General features: G+C 43.9%; 1 protein-coding gene across 2 annotated transcripts; it reads left to right on the forward strand.

Annotated features, from left to right (window-relative positions):
* The first annotated feature begins 1,504 nt into the window (after positions 1-1,504).
* On the forward strand, positions 1,505-16,305 carry QRFPR (pyroglutamylated RFamide peptide receptor). 2 transcript variants are annotated; one of them, XM_050320598.1, is made up of 7 exons: positions 1,657-1,996; positions 9,247-9,405; positions 9,946-10,007; positions 10,763-10,998; positions 12,047-12,144; positions 13,985-14,283; positions 14,662-16,305. In XM_050320598.1, the coding sequence occupies exons 1-7, from the start codon at positions 1,657-1,659 to the stop codon at positions 14,725-14,727; spliced, it is 1,260 nt and encodes a 419-aa protein (XP_050176555.1). In that variant the 3' UTR covers positions 14,728-16,305. The 2 variants fall into 2 exon arrangements, with proteins under 2 accessions (XP_050176554.1, XP_050176555.1); XM_050320597.1 differs by having other exon boundaries at positions 1,505-1,996; positions 13,985-16,305.
* Positions 16,306-18,102: the final 1,797 nt, after the last annotated feature.

Genomic DNA, 18,102 nt, shown 5'->3' on the forward strand with positions numbered 1-18,102 from the left:
GTGCATCTCAGTAGCCTTCATGAACTTACCTGAGTAGCCTAGACAGGTTGTGTGGGATGGGGTTCTGTCACGCCTCCTCTGGCAAAGGGATCTTCGGGACTCTCCTGGGATCTCAGTGGGCTCAGCAGCCAAAGTCTGGAAAATTACTTTTTTATTTGAGCTTAGCATCGTTATGTGAGGGCCTGCAGCAGCTTTGGCACAAAGGGAGCTGGAAGGGCAGGTAAAATCCCTGCGCTGCCTCTGCCGGGCTGGGCACGGACCAGCCGCGGCGCGACATAACCCCCTCACGCAGGGGGCCGTGTACCTTACGGAACAACCTCCTTCATTTCCCTCTCAAGCCTGATCGAAACGTGAGATGAGAGGTTGGTTCGGGAGTTTCAGCTCCCGCCTCGGGCGTTTCGAGCCTGCGATGGGGAGACACCTGTGAGGGAACAGCTGTCAGAGGGGAGCGGCGCCAGGGGGCAGCTCTGAGGGGGTCTCAGCCCAGTGAGGGGGTCCCAGCCCAGTGAGGGGTTTGCGCTGTGAGGGGGTCCCAGCCCTGTGAGGGGGTCCCGGCCCTGTGAGGGGTTTGCGCTGTGAGGGGGTCCCGGCCCTGTGAGGGGTTTGCGCTGTGAGGGGGTCCCGGCCCTGTGAGGGGTTTGCGCTGTGAGGGGGTCCCGGCCCTGTGAGGGGGCCCCAGCCCTGTGAGGGGTTTGCGCTGTGAGGGGGTCCCAGCCCTGTGAGGGGGTCCCAGCCCTGTGAGGGGGCCCCAGCCCTGTGAGGGGTTTGCGCTGTGAGGGGGTCCCAGCCCTGTGAGGGGGTCCCAGCCCTGTGAGGGGGCCCCAGCCCTGTGAGGGGTTTGCGCTGTGAGGGTCCCAGCCCTGTGAGGGGTTTGCGCTGTGAGGGGGTCCCGGCCCTGTGAGGGGTTTGCGCTGTGAGGGGGTCCCAGCCCTGTGAGGGGGTCCCAGCCCTGTGAGGGGGCCCCAGCCCAGTGAGGGGTTTGCGCTGTGAGGGGGTCCCAGCCCTGTGAGGGGGTCCCGGCCCTGTGAGGGGTTTGCGCTGTGAGGGGGTCCCGGCCCTGTGAGGGGGCCCCAGCCCTGTGAGGGGGCCCCAGCCCTGTGAGGGGGCCCCAGCCCAGTGAGGGGTTTGCGCTGTGAGGGGGTCCCAGCCCAGTGAGGGGTTTGCGCTGTGAGGGGGTCCCAGCCCTGTGAGGGGGTCCCAGCCCTGTGAGGGGGTCCCAGCCCTGTGAGGGGTTTGCGCTGTGAGGGGGTCCCAGCCCTGTGAGGGGTTTGCGCTGTGAGGGGGTCCCGGCCCTGTGAGGGTGGCCCCGCGCGCTCCCTCGCGCTCCGTCGCGCGCGAAGCCGCCTCGCGCCCTTCCCGCTGCCCGGCGGCGGGGCGCGCGCTCGGCGCTGATTGGCTTCCGTCCCCCCCCCCGGCGCCCGTCCGCCCTGGCCGTGGCCGCGGTCGCGGGCGGCGCCACTCGAAGTTTGTGGCCGCGGCGGTGCCGCCGCCTCCCCATCGCCCGCGGGCTGGTCCTGGCTCTGCGCACCCCTACCTCCGCTGCACACCGCCGCGTCCGGGCCGGCTGAGCGCCGGAGAGCGGCGGTCCGGCGATGGCGAGGCGCGGGCGGCGGCGCTGAGGCGGCTGAGGAGGGCGTCGGTCCCCGAGCGGGCGCGATGCGGTCCCTGAACATCACCCCGGAGCAGTTCGCGCAGCTCCTGCGGGACAACAACGTGACGCGGGAGCAGTTCATCGCCCTCTATGGCCTGCAGCCTCTAGTGTACATCCCAGAGCTGCCGGGGCGCACCAAGGTGGCCTTCGTCCTCATCTGCGTGCTCATCTTCGCTCTGGCGCTCTTCGGCAACTGCTTGGTGCTCTATGTGGTGACCCGCAGCAAAGCTATGAGGACCGTCACTAACATCTTCATTTGCTCCCTGGCGCTCAGCGACCTCCTCATCGCCTTCTTCTGCGTCCCCTTCACCATGCTGCAGAACATCTCCTCCAACTGGCTCGGCGGTGAGTGCCGGGGTCGGGGCGGGCGGTCCCGGGCCGGGCCGGGATGCAGGGGGGTGGCGGGCCATGAGGGGGCAGCGCTTGTGGCAGCGGCGCCGCCGAGGCTACGGTTCCCGCCGTCTGTGAGGGACCCCTTCTCCTTCCCGCGGTCTGTGAGGGACCCCTTCTCCTTCCCGCCGTCTGTGAGGGAGCCCCTTCTCCTTCCCGCCGTCTGTGAGGGATCCCTTCTCCTTCCCGCCGTCTGTGAGGGATCCCGTCTGATTCCCGCCGTCTGTGAGGGATCCCTTCTCCTTCCCTCCCTCCCGGTATGGTAAACTTAGCGCGCTTTCCTTCTTGTATTCCTTAAAAGTTGCGGTGTGTGTTTGGCAAACGGTTCGTTTTGTGGTGCTGACGAGGAAGTCTTGCTATACTGTCTCTTTTTTACTTTTCTAAGTAATGAAATCTGCCTGGCAAGTGAAATATCAGTCTTTATTAAGCTTAAGTTCCTCAGCTCGGAGACAGACCTCCATAGCCTTTTCTGAGGAAAAAGAATATCCTTGGAGAAAGAGGAAAATGACAGAACATGCAGAACTTGTGTTGAAATAATTACTTTTATTTCTTTTTTTTCGTTCTTATTTTTTGAGAACTGTATTGTATTCCTGTTGATGTGAAGGACCTTTGGGCAAGGCTTCCCTGATGCCCAGAAAGGGTGTTTGGTGTTTTTTTTTCCTCTTCTCTGCATCCTATTTCCAAAGTAATAAAGAACAGTGCAGTAGGACACACTGTGTTTATCTTCCTTTTCTTGTTCTTAAAAGAACGTTGGACAATTGTAACTGGAAAAATAAAAGGGATGGTTTTGCAGCAAGTAGCTGACAACATCATGCACAACCACAAACTGAAATAATTTTCAGAGTCTTTTAACATGAACAGAAAAGATGTTGATAAAGTGATACATTTACGGTTCAATTTCCAAGGCTTCCTGTGCTCTTGTTGTTGGGAGACTGTGAAGGTTACCTTCAGAACATGGAGATTTACTTCCAGTATTTCTCACAGACTAGAATTGGGAATTGACAGGTCAGAGGAGCCTGTAAAAGCACACTGATACCTATCCCAGTGAGAAATGGGTTTTGTTGTTGTCTGAAAAACAGGATCTTTCTGGGAGAAACGATGAATACAACACTCCTGGGGCTACTGCTAGTAAGGATAACTGTTCTGTTTTCTTATGAACTTCTTTGGAGGAGGTAAACTTTGTTTTAAGACAGTACAGATGTTGAGCCCCAAAAGAAATTAGCATGTGTAAATAAAAATCGTGGGATAAACTGACAGCTATACTGCTGTGCCTTACTTTTGACTATTGTGGTTCCAGTTCTCCTTCCTCCCAGAGGAACACAACAGTAATCACTGGTGACATCCACTGATCTCACATAAAGGGGAGAAGGAGGCTGAATTAAGTAGCTTTCCCTAAAGATAAGAAGTGTGATTCTTCTCTCTCTTAAGGAAGGCTCAGGTCTGTCAGCTTGACCACCCATCTGACCAGAATCAACTGAAACTAGGTGGGATAAAGCCTCCATGTGGGGTGAATTAACAGCAGGTTAGAGCACAGGCAGGTAGAACAGTACTGAGAAAATAGATGGGTTTACATTCCCCTTCTCTTCCTAAGGATGCTTGACAAAACTAGTAGTAGTAAATGTAAAAGGTGTGTAGCATAGTTGCAACAAATAGGTTAAAATCCATTGTTCTGTGGGCTCTACTGTACTTTTGCCTTCCCTCTTTGCTGTGCTAGAGCATCTTCAGTCCAATTGAATCCATAGGTCCCTTTGACACTGAGAGCAGCCTTTATGGTCCTGGTAAACTAATGCAGTATTGGGAGGACATAAATAAGTAAAATCACTGACGGGTGTTAATCTTTCGCTGTTGGGGGCAGGGGGTGTGATGTAAAAATGAGACGTGAACTGATGGTATCCCACGGGTGTCTAATTCCAAGTCTAACACTGTGAAGCGTGACTGGTGATTAGAGTTACACTGCAAATCAGAGCCTGCCAGTCCTGGAGGAGTCTTTTCCTTGCTAGCTTTACTGGTGGATTCTCATCCACTTTAATGCAGCACTGCTGAGTAGTGCAAGCTCCAACTCAGTTATAAAATAAGGGGATTTGACTTGTAATATATCCCTGCTGAAAAAGGTGGTGCATCCTGAGACACTTGATGCTAGAAACATATTTGAGATTCTGAGCAGTCAGTCACTTTATGTCTTGATTTATTTGCACCATAACTTCACCTACAGTTAAAAAACTGAGTGTGTGCCTCACTGTGCCTTGTTATTGTGCAGCATTAAAACACAGGCCCTTTAGCTCTATATAGGCAGCAAACTGGAAGCAGCACCATATTGACTAAAATCAGGTGAATTGGCCTTAGTTTTGATTCTCTGATCTCTTAATAATCTCTGTAGCTGTGCGAGACTGTAATAGTGGCAGTACACGATTTAATTTCCAAACTTGGCAGCTAAAAGGGCTGTAATTTCTAGGGGAACTTTAAATGAAAATCCTGCCAGCTAATCTCTCTGTAGTGTGGAATAAAATGAAAATTGTGGCTTTGGCATAAATGATCACCGGGATCGTATTTATGGGTAAGAGAGGTAAAATGGGAACTTGAGTGAGAGCAAAAGGATGCTTTCAGCAATAGTGTGTCTTGGTGCAAATTGAAGCAGTTGAGGATTTACCTTTATATGATCGTGGGTGGGAGGCAGCAGTAGAGGTCTCGTCACACTGGTGGCAGCCCTGTCAAAGATGAATTTGGGTTTTTGTCTCTGGGTCAAGTATGATGGGAGTTGCTTTATTTTCTGACGCTGCTTAGTTATCTGAGCAGTATTGCTGTCTTTACAGAACTGCCTGGGGAGACTGGAGGGTCACTTGAGTGTTGTGTAATAGCACAGCCCTGGCAGAAGACAAGGGCAGAACTTGAAGTTATAGTACAGTTTGTGTTACGCTCCATCTTTCTTGTGGATTTTGTGTTTTATCAAGTAGAATATGTATTCTCAAGACAGGTGTCAGAGGGTGACTTTGCCTGTCTCCTGGGGAGCAGTGAGTCATCTGAGGCACTCCTGAACAAACAGCAATTGAGATGCCCTCGTGTATCTTGTCTGGCTTCCGGCTGCCACTCGGAGGGGTGGATATTCTGTAGGTATCTGTCATATCTGGTGCTCCTTGAGATGGCAGTTCCCTCTTCTCTAAAGGCTTGATTGGAAAATAAGTGGCATCTTTTACCCAGTGCAGTCTTTAAGGAGCTTTCTGCTCTGTGCCAAATGTCTTGTGTCAAGCAGTGTGTTACCTTGCTTACAGCTTCCCTGTGTTGTAACACGTAAACATTCCTTTCTGAGGGGTAAAAGCTGCGTCTTAGCAATGGAAATCATTGGGTCTTTTGTATCTGATGTTCTGGGATACCTCAGTATTCTTCAGTGGCACATTAGAAACTTCACTCTGTTTTCTGGAGTGTTCTTTGATACAACAACACCCCTCATTTGCCCTCTGCTCTGCAAGAGGTTGTGCCTTGTGATTGATCTGCTTCTGTTCAGAGCAGGGTGATTTCTGTAGTTCTGTCTGTGTTGGTGAAACTTACCTTGTCCTTCTTTCTCCATGTCCTGATATCATGTGTTTGTTATGGGGTACTTGTTATGAGCAGAGGCAGGAGTAAAATTCTGTATGAAGGTGGTTTGAGAAAGGGTTATACAGTGACTGTGAATGCCTCAGTAAAGGAAATAGCAGGCTTAGGTTTTTTATATATACAATATATACTGGCAGGGTGTTTGGTTAAAAGCAAAAAAATGCTGAGAAAAGGAAACTTGCATACTGAACATGGGGAATTTCTTCCTGCAGGTTGTGCAGATCAGTAATTAGCATAAATATGAAACACACTGCTGTGAAATATTTACAGTTGCATTAATCAGGTGAAGAAATAGAGCAAGTTTTAGGATGCAGATAGATTGATTAGTGTTTTATATGGGGTGGTTATTAGGTCCTGTTTCTTGGTAAAAATACATGGCATTCTCTACCTTGCATCAAGTGAATCAGGGATGTGTTTGCCATGTCCTGCTTTGCTCCCTGTGAGTGAGTCTGTCTCGAGATCTGGATCTTTAACTCTGTCAGAAAACCCACACTTGTTCTACTTGTTATCTGCACTACTTTTATCAGAGAATGGTTTCAGGCTCTTGCCCGTGTTACCCTAATAAAAGAAAAACCGATCTTTTAAAGGGGTGTTGAAATGAATAAATCACAGTTAGAGGCACAACATCCTATAATGAAGGCTGGAAGCATCGTTTAAGGAAGTAACATTTATATGAATGTTTCAGTCTTCTGAATGTGTTATCATTGGGGAAAACTAATCATTGCCTGAATAATCTATGCAAGTTTTAGCAGTGCCATGAGGAATACTTTTGGGAACCTCTCAGATTCTCGAAGGAGCAAAGCAATTAGTTATTTCCTTTCCCAGTGTTCTGCTGCAAATCATTTCCTTTCCCAGTTGGAAATGATCAGTATTAAATGCTGCAGTGCTGTCTTGACTGACAGTCTATTGAAAGTGTTTGCTTACCTGGTAGAAACTTAAACATTTTGATACATCATAAGGTATTAGTTGAAGTATTATTATTATTATTTATTCAGAAAAGTCAACACTTTTCTATACTGCCTCCAGTGCAGAAATGAACACAGTTCTAGTGCATTAAGCATTTTGAGATGATCTCAGTACCTCTTTAGCCTTTTGTGCTAAAACTAGACAATGGGAAAACTTAAAATAATCCTGACTGAAACTCACTGAAGTGTATTTTTGTTCTTTATGTTTGTATGTCATTCTAACACAAATTGTCCTCTTTAGGTAGGATCTGAAATTATGTTTTGAAGAATGAGTTGCTTAAAAAGAAATAAATAGCAAAGTAGTTCAAGTGCCTTTATCAGGCAGATAGGAAAGCAAACCCATTTTTGTTTTCAGATTGGTTGGGAGATACAGAACTTCATTTTATTCTTAATCCAAAGTTGATTTATTGTAGATGAGTGTATCATGACAAGGGCACAGTACCTGATACAAATAACTGCAATATGTAGCAGTCATGTTAGTGCATGGAAAGAAGACTTGAATAATACTGTCTGTTCAACCATATCATCTCCAAGCAATGTTCTCAACAGCTACATTTTTACCAGCTTGGTTAGAAAAAAGATGTTAGCCAGCATATTCCTTTAAAATCTTCTGCTACTCTGTGTTAAAACCAGAAACATGTGAAATGTGTGAAAACCAGCTTGATGTGTTTTTAACAGGTGTCTTTGACACGCCATTCTTATAGTTACCTTATTTAATAATAAATTTCCTGTTCCACGTGTGCAAAAGCTGATAATGTCTGTAGTTTGAAAACTAGTATTAAAAGACTTGGAGGAAGTCTTTAGTAATTATCTAAGCAGTTTGGAATGACTGGTGTATATTTATAAATAAACGTATTTAAAAATAAAATTATGAAAGCTTTGAGAGCTAAGAAGAGTTATATTTCAGCCAGATGTGTCAAATGAAAACCATCCTTTTGTTTCCCATTTTTGGAAGTGCTAATGTCACTCCTTGTGCAGCTCAATCGGGTCAATCTGCAGGTGATATGTAGATTTTTCCTTTTGCTACCTTTTTAACACTTATATATGTAAAAGTGTATATATATGTGTGTATATATATATATATATATATAGGGTTTTTTGCAGCCTTTCCTCCTGGGAGTTCAGCTAGAGCCATAGTGGTGGTCTGTGCTCTTTGACAGTGGAGGTACTGGGAAGAAAATGAGGGGACACCAGTAAAAGGCAGTGAAAATCTGGGAGTTTGGGGAGTTACTGCCTTCTGAACTCAAGTGTTCTCTTTGTTCCTTAAATAGTTGGGCTCAAGCTGGAAACTTCACCAGACTGATGTAACTTCAGTGAAAGTCACTGTCTTGTATTGTTACTTCAGTAAAGTAATCGGGGGATACTTCTTTGCTTCCTAAGAATACCTGGGAATGCTGGGACTGCAGTGCATCACAGGGAAGTCCTTTTAATGCACTATAGTTCAAGTGGACTTCACTTTATTTAATCTTGCCTTTTTCAAACTGAAATAGCATATAGTGAAAGTTTGGGATTTTTTTGTTTTATTTTGTGTTTGTTTTTTTGGTTTATTTGCCACAGCTCCAACACTCAAACTTGAGCTCCTTTCTTTAGTGAAATAAGAATGTAAACATTTAATTAATGTCTGCTTAAGGTGTCTTTAGGACCCTAAAGCTTGACTTGAAATTGCATCAGGTAATTCCTTTGGCTTTTTTGAGTTTATGGGTTACATGTGAGTAAGGTATAGCTAATGATCAGGTAAGGAAAATAACCTTAACTATTGGGGGAATAAACAGCTGATACTGAAGTGTAAGAGTGTGAGGGAACTGTGAGAACGTGGACAGACAAAATTATCTTGGGGTCAGAAAATGAGTACATGACAAGTAGATTGGGAAGGGCATTAACATAAGATTCTTGAGAGGATAATTTATACCAGTTTCTGAGATGGTAAGGACTTGAGGGTGAGGAATGGACAGTCACTAATATGTTAAGAATTGAATATGTACTTTTGGGAAGCTGTAGCAGCAGCAAAACCTGAAGATACAGAAATACAATGGGAACCTGTGCAACTTTGAAAATGCAGGCAGGAAATGTGTTAATCAGGGAAGAGGGAGAACAGGAAGATGATGAAGAGGGTGAATTTTTCCTCTTACATTATGTCTCTTAGCGGACTTCTGTATATATCTCACTTGGCAGGATGATTTAGAGGACTCCTCTGTGTATCTCACTTGGCAGGATGATGCATTAAGTACCAAAGTGTGCAAATAGAGTGGTATTTAAAAGAGCATAAGGAATGTATTTGCAACAGCAGAAAAGGTAAACTTTTAAAGCTTCAGAGAACTGGAGAGTCATCTGCCAAGATAAAAAAAATAATGAATATCCCTGTAACTCGGCATGTTTGAAAAAAGATGATGGAAGGTGTGGTCAAAAGTCAAATGGGAGTAAATGTCCAGCTGCTACAAAGCCAGTGAATATGTCCTTAGAACTCTTGGTTTTAGCAGATGTAGTGTGTCCAACCAAGAATGACTGATGAATAGCTTAAATAGGTGACTTAGCAGTTTAGATGTTAAAATAAACCTGAGAATCTTAGTCTGCTCTTTCCAGCCATGGAGTTCAGTATCAGCAGCTGTTTCCTGAAGTGCACCAATTGCATACTTGACTTTCTGATCATTGCAGGGGCCTTCGCGTGCAAGATGGTACCGTTTGTTCAGTCCACTGCCATTGTCACTGAGATCCTTACAATGACCTGCATTGCTGTGGAAAGACACCAGGGGATTGTGCATCCACTCAAAATGAAGTGGCAGTACACCAATAAAAGAGCTTTCACGATGCTTGGTAAGATTTTAAGCATCTCCAGTAATTTTGTATGTAGAGGAATATTCTTCAGTGTGCAGGGCATGACAGAAGGCACTCGTAGGACCAGTTAATAAGTTGTGACATTTATAAAATTGCTCAAGGATAGTGCTTACATATATAGTAATAACAAACCCAAACCCTCACAACAGACTTAGCACCTGTGATCAAAAATGTCCTTAACAAAGACTGATAAACCTTTAGCAGCCTTTTCTAAAGTTTCAAAATGTACAAGCACTGCTAAAGCAATGTCACAGCTAAATGGCCCTCCTATTACCACACAGAGAACTTACACAGTTGCTGCTCAAGCAAATTAAGTGGCTTTTCCACTTGAATGCCAATAGTCTAAGGTAGTTTGAGAAATAGAAAGCTGAGAACAAAAGAGATGTTGTTCTGGATGTTTACAGATTTTCTGTGTTAAAAATTGTCTACCTTACCTGACTTCTCAAAGATGAAGCTTTGTTCATACCAAAACCTACCCTGCTTGTTGTACAAAGCATTCAAAGCTGTATTTGTTTACAGGCATAGTGTGGTTGTTGGCTCTTGTTGTCGGCTCACCCATGTGGCACGTGCAGCGGCTCGAGGTATGGTAGGTGACATGGGAATTTACCTTTTACACTGCATCTTTTCGTACCTTTAGCAGTGGAATTGAATCAACTCCGTTGAAATTAGAGGGGAGTAAGAGAGGTAGAGCTTTTGGTGTGTGTGCTGGCATGGGAAAGGCTAAGGATTAGAACTTGCATGCACTGCAAGAAGGATTAAGAATAGGGACTAGTCATGTCTACCCTGCTTAATTATGTCAAAGAGCTCTAATTACATCTATGACTTTCACTGTGGCTTCTTGGTTTGTAAGTGCACTGGCACACAGCAGTGTAGGACTTAGATTACTGTTTCAGAACTGCAACGTGTTCCCCAAGATCTGGAAAAGCCGTGCTTAGTTTAAAATTAATTAGCCACTCATTATGGCTGATGAGTTACCATACATTTTTGGAGGTTAAAAAAAATAGGCTCGGCAGAATCTGCTGCTTGTGAGTCTGAATGTTAACAATTTTCCTTGTTGTAAGTAACTAATATTTGAGCTTTCTGTACCATCTTTACCTGTAAAATGCGTAGGCCAGGTCTCCTTTGAAGTGCAAATCAGAGCACGTCCTGACCTTTTTTTTGCCAGCTTGAATCAACCCAATACTTGATGTGAAAAAGTGTTTGGAAGAATTTCACCACTTCTAAAAGTCTCTTGAATTGTGGTTGTTCTGTTAAGAGCAAGGAATATTTGAACGTGCTCGGTTTTCCCACTTGGCGTAAACACTTCAGTGACTCATCTTCTTTGCACTTGTTACAGGTTAAATATGACTTTCTGTATGAAAAAGTGTATGTTTGTTGCTTGGAGGAATGGGCCAGTCCGATCTATCAGAAGATATACACGACCTTTATTCTGGTTATACTCTTCCTTCTTCCACTGATGCTGATGCTTTGTTTGTACACGAAAATTGGCTACGAGCTCTGGATTAAGAAACGAGTGGGAGACGCTTCAGTTCTGCAAACCATTCACGGGAGTGAAATGTCCAAAATATCAAGGTTTGTAAGCAAAATACACTTGCAACTTTGACTTCTAGAAAGATTTTTTTCCCCCCCCTCTGAAAATTCTTTAAAACCAGTGCAAAAAACCCCCGAAAAAGTGTTTCCTTCTCTGTTGGGAAGTCTACAAGCACAGACCAGTTTTTCAAACCCAGCCTTTAATATGGCCTCATGTTTTTTTCCTGTCATTTGGCAAATTGATCTGCTGCCTGATGTGCTACAACCCCCCAGCAGTTCTGTTCATTGAGCCTTAGGTATTGACCTCAAGGAGAATCCTGACAAGCAGATTAGAGACAAATGATTCCTTGGATATTTGCCTAACAAAGTGCCTAAGGAGGCAAATACTTGCACATCAGAACTGGAGGAGGGTGCAGTCTCACAGGAGTTAAGGTGGCACGCTTTGCAGGCCACTCCTCAGCTTAGTTTCACACAGTGGCCCAAGAACCTGTAATTGCTACCAGTGAAGTGCTGCTCCTCTAGCTCAAGTGAGAGATCCATCTTGGAATCTATAAATCCACTTGGATCACTTATATACATAAGGAAAACATTATGTATTCCCTGAGTTTGTAAGATATTACAGTTGAGGCAGGGAGTGTGTTTCTTGCTTTTTTCTACAACTTTACCTACCAGCCAAGGTTGAATGCAGCTGCACTCACTCTGTCAAATTTTCTGAGTGATCAGCTCCTGCAGGTGTAATCAGTGCTCCCAGATCTAGGAAGGGGATTGCTCTTGTTTTTTGAGCAATTAATGCTATTTCATGTGTTTACCTAAAATGCAAGATATACTCATGTCACATCTTGCTGCAGCTGCAAAGTGCACTGCTTTCCCAAAAGGGAGCAGTAAAAGGTGCTCGTTGATGTACCAGATTTATGTGATGTTGCATTTTTTGTTTCCGAGGGAATTGTGCACTTCTGAGCATTCTTCGAGGGTTTTGTTTGCATCTGCAGCCATCAGAGCAGAGCAGTTCCAGCTGTAAGCTGAGGAGGGACGTGTAAACTGCCAGTCAATGCTGAGTGACTCAGTGTGGAATGTCTTGGTGCAATTTCAGGAAGAAGAAGCGGGCAATTGTTATGATGGTGACAGTGGTGTTTCTCTTTGCAGTCTGTTGGGCCCCCTTCCACGTGATTCACATGATGATAGAATACAGTGAGTACCTGCCATGTGTCATACAAGAAAGCCTTTTTTAGGTTTTTTTGGGGTTTTTTTTGTGATGGGAATACAGGTTGGGACAATCTAGTGCTGCTGTAGGGTTCAGCAATGGAATACCTTCTGCTGGCAAAGGCTCATGTGCTTGTAAATCCTGGATCTGTCTCTTGGAATAGAGATACCTAGGCAGTGACAAAGGAATTTCCATGACAATGGAAAATTAGTGTGTTTCAAAAAACCTATTATTACTGAATCATAAAATCATTTAGGTTAGGAAGGACCTTTAAAGTAGTGTATATATGAGATATACTTGTTTCAGTCATGCCTCTTCTTCCCTGCTCTGTGAATTAAAAAAAAAAATAAACAGAAGAAAACAAAACCACAAACACAAACTTTGTCTTGCATTGAGCTTTTTTTTTGCAGGGTGGGTGGGAGGGCTCTCCACCTGCTCTTTTGGAATGTAAGCTCTTTATAGAAAGGAGGTTGTCACTGAATTTGTACAGCAAATAATCCAGGTCTGAAAAGGAGGTTTACTGGGCCTGACAAGGCTTTAGAAAAACCCAAGACCATTAGGGTGGTGAGCATATCTTTGCAGATTCTTTTTCCTTTTTGTGTCTGTTGTGCTGCCCTCATTTGCTGAAAGGTCAGAAGTGCCTGGCTGGAAGGTTATTCTGAACATAAACCTCCTTAAAGTACTGTTTTAATTTAAATTTAATTTAACTGTTTTGAGTTAAACTGATGAAATTTCCGTGCCTTCACCTGTCCTGGTTTTAATGGCGTGGGCATATTGGAAATATAAATTCTGGACATCATAGTGATAATACCCAATGAATACAGTTGAACTTTTTCTGTGCTTTTGACTGAAAATTGTCTTGGAAATGCCCTCAATGCTTGTTATCCTTGCTTTTTGCTAGTTACCCTATTCTCTCTTCATCTCCCACGTCCTCCATGGATGCTGGGCTAACTGTGCAGCAGACTGTGTGTAGGAGCAAGAGGAAGTTTTCAGTAGTTGTTGTACTTTACTTGCCAAAGGCAGCAGCTGTTTCTATGTCTTCTTTCACAAATAAATGGCAGCAGATAAATCAGTAGTTCAGCCAGTCAGCTGAACTAAATGATGTTTATGCCTGGGCGGAATGAGACCTGCACAAGCTCTGGTTATTAAAATTGGATTGTTTCATGTTAAGGTTGTTCATAACACTCCATAAATGCTCTCTTTTGGTTACTAATTTCAGGAATTTATTTTGGATTCTCCAAGGCCTTTGTTTTACATGCCATAGAAACCTTTGTAGTATTTATCCAGAGTCTGGTTCTCTGAGTATTTGAATTCAAGAAATTCTGAGGGCTCTGTGATCTCAATGATTAAGAAGTGAGAGATGTGACCAAGATGGTGCATTTTTACCTGATCTGTGTCAGCACAGAGAAAGAAGCTGAGCGTGACCAGTGACAAGACAGGAAGTGGTGCTCAAGTCCTTACACATTTGATGGGACAGGAATCTTGGAGCCAAAAGGACAGCTGGAACAAACAAGGCCTGCACTTAGCAAATCAGAGGCTTAATGTTACATGGCCATGGAGCAGGTTTTCTGGCTCATAAACTGCCTCTTCCAATTGGTTCTGTTATTACATACATACAAAGCAGGACTGTGTGATAGATCTTGATTTTTTCCTCGTTGATGAAAAAGGTTTTTTTCTTTTTTTTTTTCTCTAATATTGAGAGCTTCCAGCAAGGTCTTTTGTTGATTTTAAGCAAAAGCTTCTAATGGCAGACTGCATAGAAATGGGCTAAGTAGCAAGCATTTATGCCATTACGTACTCACAGCAGATTTCTTTCCTCCTTTCCAGGTAACTTTGAAAAGGAGTATGACGATGTGACGGTCAAAATGACCTTTGCCATCGTCCAGATCATAGGGTTCTTCAACTCTATCTGCAACCCCATTGTTTACGCTTTCATGAACGAAAACTTCAAGAAGAACTTTCTGTCTGCCATCTGCTTCTGCATGGTCAAAGACAAGGCATCCCCAGGCAGGCAGCTTGGCAACTCGGGGATCACTCTGAGGAGGCAGAAGCCGAGTGTCTCCCAGAGAGACGCCGTGGACTCGGATGAAGGCAGGAGGGAGGCGTTCAGCGACGGCAACATCGAGGTGAAGTTCTGTGACCAGCCAGCTTCCAAAAGGCATTTGAGGAGGCACCTTGTGTTGTTCAGCTCTGAGCTCACTGTGCATTCCGCGCTAGGAAATGGACAGTAGCGTCATGGGGGGGGTTGAGACTGGAACTGTCAATAAGCCATTTAAAACACTTTTCTACTTTGCATGCTGAAGTAAGGCGGAAAATATTTTGGGGACTATTATAATGCCAGTGGAGAAAACGTAATATTTATTTTATAAGGATGAGGAGTAAAACTTTGGAAAACAATATTGCTGTATGATTTCCTGTGGGGGATAAAAATTATTTTTCCTAAGCTAGTTTGCCCTAAAATTCTATTGCTTGCTCTTTTTATTCTGTGTCTGCACCATACACAGCCGAATTCCAGAAGGCAGGAACTGTGGAAAGAGTGTGCACTTTATTTGGACAACCTGGAAATCTGATGTGAGTCTGACATTGTAAGATCCGCTCTCTGCAGCTGTGAGGACAGAGGAGCTTCAGATGTGAGTTCAGGGAAGATGCAGACTGAGATGCAATTGTGTTTCAGAAAAAATGAAAAGGGGCTATGAGAGAGCCAACAGCCAGAATCTGACTCTGAAGAGACTGAGATTTAACCGTTGCATGCATGTTCATGCTTTATTAATAGGAAGCATACTAGTAATTAACAATGCATGCATAATTAATATGCTGTTTTTACAGCTTAATTCTTGGGTACTGTCCTGGAAACTGCACTATTCTGCTGAAAAATGGAGAGGTGAGGAAAGGGCTGCACAAGATGTGCAGGTGCTGGAGGTGTGGCCTGTAAACACTGAGTTTAACTCACAGGCTTGGCTGTGTGGCTGTTGGGTTGAAAGTGTGGTGTTGCCATTTTCTGGAGGGATAAAAGGATCAGATCCAGAGCCTGCTGGGACTTCACAGAAGACTTTGGATTGAGTATCACATTCTTTTGACCAGACACTTATCTGAAGACATGCACAAATTCTTCTGTCTCTCCAGTGTTCTGTTATTTTTAGACTTCACAGTAAATTACAGGGTTGAATTCCATATAAATTCTAATAATTTTTTCTCCATGGGCCAAACTGAAAAACTGTAAAAGTGTGCTCATAGGTGTGAGGCTGACAGAAAAGTGTGGTCTGGAATGGTTCACTGGGATCTAATCTCATAAATGAGGTTTTGAAATATGGAGTTTACCACTCCAGCTGAGATTAGGTTGGATCCTTTAACAGCCTGTGAAACGTCAGTGCTCTCCCTGTCATCCCTTGCCTCACCTATGTGGTGCTCCCTTGCAGTAATTTAACATTCTTTTGGGGCTTTTTGCCCTGGAGAGTAGGGGTTAACAGTGGTTTGTTATCCTAGTTTTCCTCAGCAGATGATGTAAAGTTTAACTGGTTGGTGGTGAGAACTATGTGCTTGGACAGAATCTGGGACTGAAAAGCCAATTTATTTTAAGCTTTTTATTTATTTGCACTGCTAATTTCAACGACAGGTTTTAACAAGTATTTTACAAAAACTTCCAAGTATTTTGTATTTTTGTTTTATTTTACCCGTTTCTTCTATTCTCTCATGAAATGTTTTGTCAATGAATAACTGTTCTAGTATTGTATTACTTTTTTTTTTTTTCGTTTAAATTCCTCTTTGGGTTTGTTGGTGCTGTTTTGCACTGGGGAGCAGCTGCTGTAAACTTCACTCTGAGCTTTTCTGTGTTTAAAGATTCATGTAAGCTTATATATGTGCCTCTTTAGGGATTAAATTCCAGTTCTGTTACAGGTGCCAGCTGCTGCTGTAACCCTTAGAGCTGTGATTTAAAGGACTTGGCAGAATAAGGTGAGAAAGGGGGGGAAAAAAACCTTCCAGTCTCCTGGTGGAAGAGATGTGATAAATGTTTCAGCACAGATTATGTGGCTATGGTTAGATCAAATATAAACCAAAACACAGAAGACAGTTCTCATGCTGTTCTTAATAGTAACTATTATTATTTGTGTATTTTTGACACAGTGGTTTTCTTGCAGTAGTTTTCTTTCTCTTTTGAGAATTCAGAGCTGCAGGGAATAAAAGGTCCTTTATTGACTGAAGCACAAGCAAGATTTTGCCCATGTTTTTTTTGCTTTTAAATCTGTCAGAGCTTCAGCTCTGGTTACCTAACAAATCCAGTTGCCCTCCTGTCCCCCAGCCTACCTGTGCTTATTCCTATCTTACAGCAACAGAATTAAATGAAGCACGTGGTCACAAAAATTTCTGGCTGATGATTTTACTGGAGAGCAAAAAGAATAACCCCATTTGATTCACTAAACTGAGAATAGTTATGAAAACTGTTGTGATGTTGGAAGAAAAACTGTCTTAGTTACGAATTACTTGTAATTTCTTTGATTTAAAGAGCCAAACTTCTTTTGTTCTCAGCTGTAAGGGTCTAAGCCTCAAAGTTGCAGTGAGATGATGCCAGGAACTGGCGTGCTGATGGACACAGGAGAATGAAAGGACACATTCAGCTGAGCAGAGACTGGAAATTTGAGTGGACCAGGAACACAAGTGTCAGATGGGTGAGCTTACTGAACTGATAGCAGAGAGTATTAACACTCAAAACAGTGAGTAGAAGGGAATGTAAGTAGAGTGGTTGGATATGCTGCCTGCAGAGTGCCTGAGTGGGGCAGAAGCTGTCAAATCAAGGGATCCAGCACTGGGGAAGAGACAGCTGAGAGAGGAGAGAAATTACTCAACGAGCATTGAAGATGAGGCCCAGCTTATTATTGCCCAGGAAAAAAGAAAAGGAGTAAGGAGATGGAAGGATTTAGTAGAGCTGTTGGCATGGAGAGATGGGATAGGAAGACAATTGTGGCAAGTCGTGTTTTTACATAGATATGGGATGATCTGAGCGTTCCAGAAGTTGGGAAAGCTTAGAAACTACTTAGAGAGCAGTTTGGGGAACAGGACAGCATCTCCATGCACAGGGCAAAAGGCTGGGAAGAGCAAAAGCTGCCCTTTGGGTGCCTCTCCAAGTGGGAGCAGTGGAATGGAAGAGGAGCTTCGCCGAGCTGAGAAGGAGACAGGTAAATGTGGATTTAATGCAGAAACACAGGAGTTTAGATTGCATCTATTCCTTCAGAAACATTCACATAACATGTTTATTTCTGTCTATACTCAAAGTCCTGCTTTGACACCTCAGAACTGGCTTCCAAGGGTATTGCTGGAAATTTCAAGCCATCATTAGCTGCTTCTGTTTAAGCTCCAGTGAAGTTGATACATTATGAAGTTATTTTACAAGCTCTGGTGATTTGAGATGAAAAAGAATCCATGTTATTAATATTTAGTTAATAATTCATTGCAATGGCTCCAGTTCCTCAAAACTCTCAAGATGTGAAACCCTGCTCAGATGTTGTGCAGAATTTCTGTGATCCTGTAACAAATTCTGATTTCAATTACTATTTTCAGTGCTGCTATCAGCATGTGATACTTTCTTTACCAACTTTTGGTTACTGCTGCCTACATTGTTTCCTGTTCTGGGATTTCTGGATTTTGGTCTGTCTGGGCAAAAGTGGCAGTTTTTGTCTTACTGACTTTTCTGTAAGCAGCTGCAGTGATCAGAACTGCCTCATCCAGCTTTCATTTTAAAGAGATATGAATATGTCTGTTTTAAAAATGCTCCTTAAATGTTTATGTCCTGTGAGTCAAGTTGAGATTGCTGCAGAAGGGCTGCCCTACAAACCAGGGTTGGTTTTGAGAAGGTTTAAGGATATTTATGTATAACACATAAAAGGCATCGAGAAATTCAGTGGAGTTACAAACAAACTTCTAGAAATGCATCTGTGCCCCTAGGGTGCTTA

Source organism: Myiozetetes cayanensis, unplaced genomic scaffold, assembly GCF_022539395.1.
Source record: "Myiozetetes cayanensis isolate MyiCay16 unplaced genomic scaffold, myiCay2020 scf24, whole genome shotgun sequence".
NCBI lineage: Eukaryota > Metazoa > Chordata > Aves > Passeriformes > Tyrannidae > Myiozetetes > Myiozetetes cayanensis.

Coding starts and splice junctions, on each gene's coding strand:
- QRFPR (XM_050320597.1), top strand. CDS start 1,657: ATGCGGTCCCTGAACATCACCCCGGAGCAGTTCGCGCAGCTCCTGCGG. Junction 10,008..10,762: donor GGCACGTGCAGCGGCTCGAG/GTATGGTAGGTG, acceptor CACTTGTTACAG/GTTAAATATGACTTTCTGTA. Junction 10,999..12,046: donor GAAATGTCCAAAATATCAAG/GTTTGTAAGCAA, acceptor GTGCAATTTCAG/GAAGAAGAAGCGGGCAATTG.